Source organism: Trichechus manatus, unplaced genomic scaffold (assembly GCF_000243295.1).
Source record: "Trichechus manatus latirostris isolate Lorelei unplaced genomic scaffold, TriManLat1.0 scaffold00063, whole genome shotgun sequence".
NCBI lineage: Eukaryota > Metazoa > Chordata > Mammalia > Sirenia > Trichechidae > Trichechus > Trichechus manatus.
The window spans coordinates 3532927-3545036 of record NW_004443999.1 but is presented as its reverse complement, the minus strand read 5'-3'; the positions used below and the strand labels follow the sequence as shown (position 1 = coordinate 3545036).

The 12110-nt window shown below is 36.6% G+C and overlaps 1 protein-coding gene across 1 annotated transcript in view; it reads right to left on the bottom strand.

Annotated features, from left to right (window-relative positions):
• Window positions 1–2953: 2953 nt before the first annotated feature.
• Window positions 2954–12110, bottom strand: part of DCC (DCC netrin 1 receptor) — a 608075-nt gene continuing 598918 nt past the window's right edge. Inside the window, exons 18-20 of the mRNA XM_004379240.2 lie at window positions 8624–8818; window positions 3234–3266; window positions 2954–3115 (exon numbers count right to left, since the gene is read on the bottom strand). Of these exons, the coding sequence (XP_004379297.1) occupies window positions 3069–3115; window positions 3234–3266; window positions 8624–8818 (275 nt within the window). The 3' untranslated portion in view covers window positions 2954–3068. The remainder of the gene's footprint in view (window positions 3116–3233; window positions 3267–8623; window positions 8819–12110) is intronic.

Below are 12110 nucleotides of genomic sequence, written 5' to 3'. Positions count from 1 at the left end.
GAGGATGACCCTAGGTTGAGAGCTCTTTACTTTGTTCTTTAGAATATTCACAGAGATGGGGAAAGGAAGGCCCCTACTGGGAAAATATCAATACACAAAACTTTACATACAGCATGTGCTCAGCTATGTCAAATGTGTGTGTGTGTGTGTGGTTGTGTATGTACATGTATAACATATATTTGATGAACACACTTGGTGGTTAAAAATATGGGTTTTGGAATATGGTTGCCTGGGTTTGAATCATGATCTTTCAACTTATTAGCTGTGTGACTATAGACAAATTGCTTAAACTCTCTGAGCTCTGGCTTCTTAGATAAAATGAAGACAGTAACAGTATCTCTCTCATAACAATTAAAAGATTCAATACATGTAAAGCTCTTAGAACAGTGTTTGGTGGTAAGAATTTAATAAGAATTAGTTTTACATTATATACACCTACACGAATGCAGACAAATTGACAGGATTTTTATCAAAATATGGAAAATTCAAAAAGAAAAGTATCTACAGCAGAGCGCTTCTATGCCCTCTGCACCCAATTCACATAGCCCATGCAATTTTTCTGCCCTATCTTGTCCTCCAAAAATTAAAAACTCTGTAATGAATCTGTATGATCTCCCAGTTACCGTCAAACTTATTGTCCATTTTGTGCCTAGAAAAGGCTAGAGAAATAATTAGGACATGGAGCAGAAGAGTAGAGGGGTAAAAAAGACAAGAACTAAAGAAGAGGTTGAGAATAGAGAGGTGGAAAAATGCTAGACAAAAGCAATATACAACTATATAAATGGATGAAGAATTCTGTGTAAACTGTCTATCATTTTCACACTACTATTAATATTATTCCAAGGAAAATATTTTCTCCAAATCATGGCTGATTCACATATAACTGATTTTTTGTCTTCACCTCTGTGTTTCTCACAGCAGATCTTGGATTCCAAGAAAAATCATTTGTGACAAGAGTCTACAAAGACTGTTGCTATTGTTAGGTGCTGTCAAACTGTTCCAACCCACAGTGACCCTATGTACAACAGAACAAAACACTGCCCAGTCTTGTGCCATCCTCACAATTGTGGCTTTGTCCAACTCACAGCAACCCTGTGTGCAGCAGAACAAAACACTGCCTTGTGCTGCACCATCCTCACAATCGTTGCCATGTTTGAGCCCATTGTTGCAGCCACTGTGTCAATCTATCTCACTGAAGGTCTTCCTCTTTTTCACTGACCCTCTACTTTACTAAGCATGATGCTCTTCTCCAGGGACTGGTCCCTCCTGATACTTTTCAGAAAAATCAAAACTTGTCTCACTTTCTCTCATATAACTTAAATTTGACCTCCTGCTTTTCCATTTGGCATTCATCTTTGCAAGGTTAACTCTGAACCAAGGTGCCACATTTTCTCTCAGAGGGAATTTTCTTTCGTCAGAAATTCAACCCCTGCCATGAATGTAACAGTGGGATCATTTTGCCATGGGAAGAGGGCAGATCAGTCTAAGAGTGAGCACTGAAAAGCATATTCAACTGATTTGCTATGTTCTGGCTGAGGGAGCACTCAATAGCATTTTCCTATTATTTTCATCAATATAGAGGGATATTCAGTCTGGGTTATTTTCTCATGCACTTGGCCATCAACCCAGAAGACTGATTTTATTTATAAAGAGCTTTTGGTAGCTAGCAAATTTTATACACTTTCTTTGTACGAGTTTAAAGATCTTATTTATAACCACTAAATTATGTCATCAGCCCCCTTGATTCTATAAGTGATTTGGATTTGATTTAAAGTTTGAAACCTCTCAGCTTGACAAAATGCATATCAGTTATGATCGAATAAGGCATTGAGTAGCATAATACATGATGAAATATTCCTAGGTAATATTAGATGAAGGAAAAGCATAATTGTTCAAATATATTAATGGACTCAGCCACTGGTAATAGTTCTTGGGAATTCCTTGTGTTTCTGGTAGCTGATCTGATTTTGTGGTAGATAGGAAAATCAGAAGAAATTCCAATGAAAATTCATGGATATTGTGTAATTAGAGGGAGTAGGGAATCATTTATTCATTTGTCTTTTATACAACTACCAACTGCCAAAATATATTTTTGCTACTTGAAATAGTATTAAGAAAAACAGTTAACTTAAAAAAAAAAAAAAAGGAACCTAAGGGCAACTGGGAATCTATTTATTGAGAAGCTTAGTATTAGTCAGAAGTTAAAAGTATCATGTTGGAGTTTTTAAAGAATGTTTTTCTCCAGTCTTAGAACATGGTGGTGCCTTCTGAGACACAATGCTTGAAATGAGTTCTGCTGACAGTAGATGCTCAAAGCAGGAGACAAACTATAAGAGCTGTTGACTCGGAATCAACAAATACTGAGGACACTGACCATAACAGATACTAGTGTTTCCAATCTCCACCATTATTGAAATTCAGCACCCTGAACAAATAATACTCATAAACAATTCTTTTTCTCCATTACCGTTCTACTAAATGTCCTAGTTTAGAGAGAATGAAATCTTGATTTACTAATTAGTCTATGGCATATCAATTAGTCTATGGTATAATGATGGTAATACCAAATTCATATCTACCTAGGAGTTGATGGAAAACTCTTATTCATCTCCATTTTGCTATGTGTAAAACCATCCTTGTTTCTCTACACAAATCAGCTTTTAGTAACACAATGGAAGGAGGATAAAATACTCCAAGTCAGACCAGCATCTGATTTAGAGAATGAAAAACTTTTCGGTTTCCATATGAGCAACGGTAATGCCTTAAAGTTGACCCAACTTTGTTTTTATTTATTAAAAGAAGCTCATTGCAGAGAAAAAGCACATATGATTTATGGTTTTCTCTGTAGAGCTACAGAACTTTAATCCATAGCTCATGAAAGGGTGCAAGAGCAGCTTGAAAATTATGCTGAGCTTAATTATACTTAATGTGAATTATTCAGAAGTGTAGACAGAGACAAAAAATTTATTTCTTACAAAGAAGCTTGACGTTTTAATTGGTCCTTCAGAATAGAGACAAAACAATTTCCTCTCAAGAAAATTTACATCTTCCCTATCACAGCCGCAGCCTCAGCCAAGCAGAACTTCATTAACAGGATTAATTATCACGCCAATGTCTGCTTCACCAGGTGTATGGCCCAGGTGAAAAGAGGAATACAAAGTAATGACTGACATGTCTAACAGATAGGAGTGATTCAAATAGGGGAAAAAATAAGACAGATTGAGCCACCGTACCTTGGTCATTAGCCATTTTGTCAGGGTGTTCCACTGTAGGGGAAAAAAAAAACTATTATTCAACTTTGACAATTCCCAGCAAGGAAGTTGACATATCAAATCAACAGTTTTGTTAACAAGTTTTCATATCAAAGTCAATGCCCTATTGCAATAAAATTGATAAGGAATCATAGGCTAACAGACTATTTCTGTTACAGAAATCAGAGGAACAAAATTGAAGATATTGTCTTTGCTCTACAAATGCATTCTAAAATACGTATTATGTAACACATCCCTCTAAACATAAAGTCAGAATGATCATTATGTAAAAATGCAATCGATCACGAGGCAATTATCATATATTTTAATAAGTTAGGGATGCTATTTCATTGAATTTGATGTTTTAAACTAGAGAACTTAACTAATTTCACATACCCACTGCCATTGAGTCAATTCCAACTCATAGCAACACTGTAGGGCAGAGTAGAACTGCTCCATATGGTTTCCAAGGCTATAAATCTGTACGGAAGCAGACTGCCACATCTTTCTCCCACAGAGCAGCTGGTGGGTTCGAACCGTGAAACTTTTGGTTAGCAGCTGAGTAACAGAATATCATAAATATGGAATAATCTAAATGACTTGATAAATCTTAAGACCTTGTGAAGTTGTTCTCAACTTCAGATGAGTTATGAATAACAGTCTTGAAACTGTTTTTAAATTTTAAAATATCTTTGAAGTTTAAAAAAAAGGGTGGCTTTTCGTCAACCAAATGTAACTAGGTAAGAGGTAAATCGCTAATATCATTGCTTTTCTAGAAACTGTGATATGACATTTTGATCAATGCAGACCTTTGTGGAGATGGTGTTATATGTTAAGCCTGTCTTGATCGGAATTATTTCAACTACATTTATACTTCACAAGAAAGGTCTTTGAAGGAGCCTGGTTAAGTGTGTAACTGCTAACCGAAGGGTCGGCAGTTCAAAATCATCAGCCACTCTACAGAAGAAAGATGTGACGGTCTGCTCCCACAAAGATTATAGCCTTGGAAACCCTATGGGGCAGCTCTACTCTGTCCTTTATGGTCGCTATGAGTCAACTGAACCCACAGCAATGATTTTTTTTTTTTTTCTTACTGTCTTTAAGCTTTGAGTCTTCTAGGCATATTTAATTCAGTTAACTGAACTCAAACTTGATACTTAGGATATTACACTTGCTGGTTTGCTTCTTGTATATGTTCTAGTTAAGTTCACAGAGAAAAATATAACAGCCTGCCCATGAACAGCACCTTTTAACAAGTCAGTTCTCTCATTATGCATGGCCATCTGTATTATTATATAGCAAACCCATCACTATTATTTATAAAACAGCTTAAAGTAAATGTCCTACAGGTGGGGGTCCTCTCTTTTCTAAAGGAGCACAAATCATTGTCAGTTAAGAATGTACAGAATTAAAATACTTAAATAATAATGCTGTTAACAAAAGTCCCTTTCAGATGAACTGGGCTATGTCTAGTCTGTTACATCATAGGAGGACAGATGCTAACACCAGGAATCAATCAGTTTCTTTCATTTTAAAAACATATGTAGACAGATTCTATGAAAAGGATTAACCAGAAAAGGTATATTAGTAAGTAGTAGACTTAAATTCTGAAATGTTAATTGGAATAAGTTATATATAAGAGCACTTATTATATCAAGATTCTATAAACTTAAGTTTTATAAAAAATCTGTATCTCCTCAACGTTTACAAACATTTTTTAACTCACCACATTATCTAATCTATTCTAACCTAATCATAAAATTTTAATTTTTTTCTTGATTTTTCTCTCCCCTTTTCCATTGAATACTACTTCTCAAAGTAGGTTTTAAAATGGCATGGGGGTGGTGATGAAAGGTGCTTTTGACAGGCTACTGCATTATATATACTTTATGGACAGGGATAGGGTATTTAACTGAGATCCTAATGTGGGTGCTGAGGCTGCACAGTATGTTGCAGGAACTGCCTTCCAGGTCTCCAGCAAGAATGAGGAATGATATCTCAGGATCATACATGAATGAGCTATCCAGGAGGTTTAAATGTTTGGTAGCCACAATAGGACACCCTAGAGAAACTACCCTAATCAGCATCTCGTAATTAGGGGAGAACTGTTCAGATGATGTTAGAAAAGGGAAGAAAGCCAACCTCATTTCAGCTCCATTCTTCATTTCTCCCTTTGACTGTAATCATATACTATACACTGTCTAAACCCCTACCCTACTGCCATCAAGTCAGTTCTGGCTCATAGTGACCCTATAGGACAGAGTAGAACTGCCCCACAGAGTTTCCAAGGAGCACCTGGTGGATTCAAACTGCCAACCTTTTGGTTAGCAGCCATAGCTCTTAACCACTAAGCCACCAGCGTTTCCATGCATTGTCTACAGCCTAATAAATTTTTAGGCAGTGACAAATACATAGATGTTATTGTGGATAACCTCATCCTCATTCTTACATTTTGGATTTGTATTTTGTTAGCAAATTTGGACTGTATGTAACTTCAGAAATGTTGAATGTCTCAAGAAAGGTTACCCACTGAAGAGTATTTCCAAACAGGGACTGAATGTGTTCTATAGTTATATTAAACATGAATAATGGTCCCTGTAATTTGTTACGGAAATCATATATTTGGTCACAAATTAATTTGAAGATGAAATCTTCTTCATATTCTGTTACAGAGCTTTAAGTGCTCTATCCTTGGCTGGAGGAAATGCACATTTCAGAATGACGATTAAGGACACGCGGAGGAATAGACCATATTCTATGGATCTTTTACTGCTGAAGTCTGCATTTTTGGTGTAAGAAGTGACTCCTCCCTCCACTTCCATCTCTGGGGTCTATTTTATCAAGAACATTCTTTCTCCCTATTACTAGATATGTCAACATAGAAAAGCCTGCTTCATGGAGGGAACAACCCATGTGATAGAGAGACATGCCTCTTATACATCTTCCCAAGGTACATTAGCGTGTGGGTAGCTTAATGCAAGCCTGGAGCAGATTTTGGTGAGAGATGTATTTACAGAGTCCCACGTGGTCATAGAATCAAACCCAAGGTTCTTAAAATTAACATTGCAAACAAATGCACCAACATGTATGTATGTACATAAATGTATAGTAATATAATCCCTTTCTAATTATAAATACCCTTTTAATTAACCAGTGATTACTGGTTGAGTTTCCTGTCCCTCTCTGCCTCATAGCCAATACAAAAAGACAAAATACTAGTAGAAAATACAGTAGAAAATGTTGCCATCTTTGCAAAGACTTAATCCGAAAGAATGAAGCTTGCAGATATCTGCCCGGAGCATGATTTGCAATGAAACACTTGCTCATTACCCAGTAGACTACTGGAAGTTTCCTCAGCTTCAGGACAACATATAAGCCCTTCTCTCTGTCAAACAAAGTTGCATTCTGATGAACTAGAGGCCTTATGTTTTGAAACAGCTCTGGGAAGTAAACACCTTAAATCAGAGAGCAATCACATGATTTTATGTCTTTATGTAAATTTAGTTCATTGTAGCTTCAAATCTCTTATGATAAGTAATTTATTTGCCTTAGAACATTTGTTATGGTAAGTGGCATGTGAGATGTATGCCTGTACAATGTTGATTATTGATACTGATGGGAATATCAATATTTCTGCATAATTTATAATGCACTCAAGACATCAGAAACTTATTCTACCATACGAGCAGGGTTTATCAAAAATAATCCGATCGACTATTACTGAGTATGACATACTCAGATGATATGAATCATTCAAATCAGGGTATTAGGAAAAACTCTTGTGGACTATTATGATAATATAACAAATTCCTGAATTTGTCCTCTGTTTTAAAAATCATTTCTCAGATGAATTTAGGGCACTTAGGGTAAACGGTACCAAATGAGACAATGAGTTCATTAAACAATCGACAGAATGGGTATCCATTTGGGCCTGTAAATCCTGTGATAACTCATTACTCTGTTCCTTAATACATTTAGATGCCTGAGTCATCTTAAGCCCTGCCTGAGATCTCGTAGTTAGCACACATTGTGAGCATGAAAGTAATTTGGTACTCGTTTATAGATAAAGATGGAGCATTTGCCAAACATTAGTTACATTTTACGCTCCCACAAAATGAATAACCAGTACCTTCTCAACTGCTCATTTGGAGTGAAACCCGATTTAGACATGAAGTCCTAAAAACCTGGATAGATAGAGGTTAGCTTATTCCCTCCTCACCCCTTGCCCAACCTCTACTTTGTCATTAAGAACAGTCACGTGGCTTAGGCTGAACGCTTGTTTGTGCGTTCTTGGGAGACTTTCAGATTAGCAGTTACCAAAATCCAGCTTCTGAATAAATCACTCCTCAGAATTCAAAAGTTCACGTTCATTAGGACACCTTACCTAGGAGAATTGAGAAATAGACTACAGAGTTATTCTCAGACTCTTCCTTTAGGATGCAAACAAGGGGATGAGAAGGTTAATCATCCAAGTGTTTCTAATTTCTCTGTGGTTTGCCATAATGCCTTATCAAGTTTTCATCCTGATATATAGGTATAATGTGGTCACAGATTTAAGAGCCAAGTTATTCTTCTTTAGAACAACACATATCATGCCTTAAATATATATCTTTAAATACCAGCTATGGAACATTCAAATTATTTTAAATTGCCAAATCACAGGGGCTCTTGAAGCCATTTGTCCTCTAGAAAAATAAGACTTTGCTCTGAAATAGTAAGGGCTTATATGAAGGTTATTTTGATGTGATCACTATTCTCGGGCCTGAGTATTTTTTTTTAAGAACATATAACTATCCCTAAGTTGAGCAGCTATTTTTATCTTTGCGAGCTTGTGTAATTTTCTTCTAGTAATCACACTGTAAGATTTTTTTTTTTCCCATGGTTGTTAACTTGGATCTTTAAAAAGAACATCTCAATTTTGTTTGAAATTTTGTCTTGCCATATCAAAATTTCCTCTAATACATAAGGACAATAGTTCGTGAAAGAAAACATTTGAAGTTGGCAATAGTATGCCATTCACATAATTTAATGCTTTTTAATTTTATTACTTTATATGAAATAGATGAAGGGTTTCATTATATTTTGAATGGAGCCAATATACAAGAAATCAGTACAAAATTCCAAAGGGATTGCAAATGGAAAAAGTCAAGGCAAGTTATGTCTGCCTTGTACTGATGGCAGAAAACGTGACAACACAATAGATCTTTCTTTGACATACTGGCTTTGAGCATAAAAAGGTACATTTTAAATTTTCTTTGAATGTACACTGTAGCCAGCAGAGATGGTGTAGGGCAGTTTCTAACACAGACTCCAAAGTGGTTTTATAACAATCCCATAGGAAAAGCAAGGGAAAAAGAGGAAATTATTCAAACCTTTCAGAGTCCTGAAGAGGATGGGATCAGACAGGGGCCCGACTCCTTTAGCATTCCGTGCTTGAATTCGAAAGTAATACATGGTGTCAAGGTTGAGATCCATGATTTGATGAGTTAGCCGATCACCACTTATTGTTTCCATAATCCAGTCATCAATTGGTATGTTCTTGTCCAAGGTATAAAACAAGATGTAAGCTGCACAAATAGATGAATGTGACTTTGTTTAGTGTACTGACTTGCGTGCTGTAGTTCTGCTTCCGAATACCCATGTTTCCCAAGTAAAATTTGCAGTGATTATTATATACTAACAATCTATAAGCTATAGCATTTAGTTTTGCATGTAATGTTTTTTTTCATATTGTAAGGATTAGATAAATAATATTTGAATGTATGGAATCTGAAAATGGAACAGGCCATTAGAAATAAAAAATGTCTGCCACATTTAAAAATGTAGTCTTTCTGCCATCAATAAATCCTAGTTATTGGTTTGCTCTAATGTATCAGCATGATAAAAAATATAAAACATAGATAACAAGTCTTTACAATTTTCATCGTCGTCCAATAATGAAAATAAGTACTATTTATTTTGGCTTGTGCTAACTAATAAATATCCATTGAAAAGTATAAAATGCTGTGCACATTTAAAGAGTTATGCAAATAAATGATCATATTTTATTATTGTAATAACTCTGTGAGGTTGGCAGCGGCTGTATGGCTCCCTTCCTTTCACAGATGATGAAGCAAGGGGAATTACCCAAGGTGACCCAGTTGCTTGGTAAAAAGGCTGAGATGATATCCTCTACCTCCATACTAAAAATCCCACACAATTTCCCCCCTAGTTCCCCTCACCTAGGCAAATAAATATTTCTGAATAGCTGTAGGTGATCTAGTTAGTATCTCAAATATTAATAATGCATGATTTGATAATGCCATTTATTCTCTGTAGTAGAGGATATGTTACTTGAACGCTAGTGTGTGCTCAGTGGTGATAAGCTATTATGTACCAAAACAAATCCAGGTACCGTTGTAAATGTTCATATTCTAACATTATGCTTAGCCAATTCATGAGCTAGCTTTTACTTAAAAGCATTAATTTATAAATTTTATATTACACTGGTCAGATGAAACTGTGGAAGAACTCATTATATGTTCCTTTGGTGCATGAAGATGAGGCTGCTCTCCTCTTCCAAACCTGTACAACGATCTCATGTAGGTCACAAATGTCTCTAGGTCTATTCTTACGCATTGAATCCATTCTTTTTCAATCTTATTCTTAAAAATAACTGTCTTCCTTTGATTTATCTATTCCTTCCTTTTGAGGCTCACTTGTCCCATCTGGATGGAGAACTCTCACACATTGATCATTGACATGATTTATTTCACAGGGTTTTCTGACTCATATTCCCTCCTCTTCCAAAATAACCATACACACTTCCTACATCTCAGCACAAACTCTTGCTCCAGGAAGACTCGTCTCTTTGCCGTTCTTACTCTTCCTCATACACCTTGCTGACACCACTCCACCTTTCCTCACCTCCACTATCCAAATTCCACCTATCCATCAAGGTCTACTTTAAGCCATATTTAAGTAACAAAATCTTCCTCAATTGTGAGCTCTCTATTCTGTGAACTATGCAATATACTTTAAAAAATATGAGAGCATTTATATGATTTTGTTCACTCATTGCTTAATCTCTTGATCCCTTATAAAATTATGCCTTTGTTTAGGGGATACATTTTGGACTCTGCACTGGATATTTCTTCCTTGTGATTTGGTAGGATTAATCAAGGTTACAAACTCTAACATCCGTAAGTCTATTTCTCTTAAATTCAGACCAATGCTTAAAATGTGCATCTATTTTTTTTTTTTGGCTTTCACCTTACTCCTAGTTTGGTGTTTGCCAAATCTGTGTAATAATAGGAATTGCCTGAAGGGTAGGTACAAGTTACAAAATACAAACCTCAAGAAAGGACACATTGAATTAACAAGTGTGGAAGACAAACTCTTTGATGGCCCCCCAGTTATCCTCACCTCCTGGTATTCCTGGGCTTGTATAATCCCATCTGTTTGAGTTCAGGTGGGACTTAAACACTTGCTTCTAACCAACAGAATATATAGAAGGTGATGGAATCACTTCCATGATTATGTTTCATAAGATCAATCGTAGCTTCTGTCTTGCTAGCAGACTCTCTATAGACTCTCTCCTCTGCTGGTTTTCACACAGAGTCCATGTGGCAAGGGTCTGAGGGTGAGTTCTCTCCAACAGCAGAAAATAACAAAATTCTGCCAACCACCTCTTAAACTTGGAGCAAATATTTACTCAGTCAAGCTTCAGATGAGACTTCAGCCATGGTCAACATTTTAACTGCTCTCTTGTAACAGACTCTGAAGAAGAAGACCAAATTCAACTGTTCCCAGAGTCCTGACCCACAGACTCTGTGAGACAACAAATGTGTGTTGTTTAAGTCACTAAGTTTGTGGCAATGTTATGCAGCAATAGATATCTAATACAATAGGTTAAGGGTAGCACCAGAAACCTAAAACCCTTGTAATTCCTGTGATTAAGCAACTTTGGGTCAGGAATCACTGCCTTAGTTGATATATGGGATCTGTATATATATACATATAGGGCCCTGGTGGCACAGTGGTTTAGTGCTTGGATGCTAACTAAAAGGTGGGCAATTTGAAGCCACCAGCCACTCCACAGGAGAAAGATGTGGCAGTCAGTGTCCCTAAAGATTATAGCCTTGGAAACCCTATGGGGAACATCTACTCTGTACTATAGGGTCACTATGACAGAGAATTAATTGCAACGAGTTTGTTGTTTGTTTTTGGTGGTGTGTATATACATATGTTGTTGTTGTTAGGTGCCGTTGACTTGGTTCTGACTCATAGAGACCCCGTGCTCAACAGAACAAAACATTGCCTGCTCCTGCACCATCCTCACATTCCTTGTTATGCTCAAGCCCATTGATGCAGCCACTGTATCAATCCATCTTTTTGAGGGTCTTCCTGCTTTTTGCTGACTCTCTACTTTATCAAGCATGATGTCCTTCTCCAGGAACTGATCCCTCCTGATAACATGTCCAAAGTATGAGATGTAGTCTCGCCATTCTTGCTTCTAAGGAGAATTCTGGCTCTATTTCTTCCACGACAGATTTGTTTGATCTTTTGGCAGTCTATGATATATTCAATATTCTTCGTCAACACCATAATTCAAAAGTGTCAATTCTTTTTCGGTCTTCCTTATTCTTTGTCTAGCTTTGCATGCATATGAGGCGATTGAAAATACCATGGCTTGGGTCAGACGCAACTTAGTCTTCAAGGTGACTTCTTTGCTTTTTAACACTTTAAAGAGGTCTCTTGCGGCCGATTTGCCCAATGCAATGCGTCTTTTGATTTCCTGACTGCTGCTTCCATGGGTGTTGATTGTGGATCCAAGTAAAACGAAATCCTTGACAACTTCAATCTTTTCTCCATTTATCA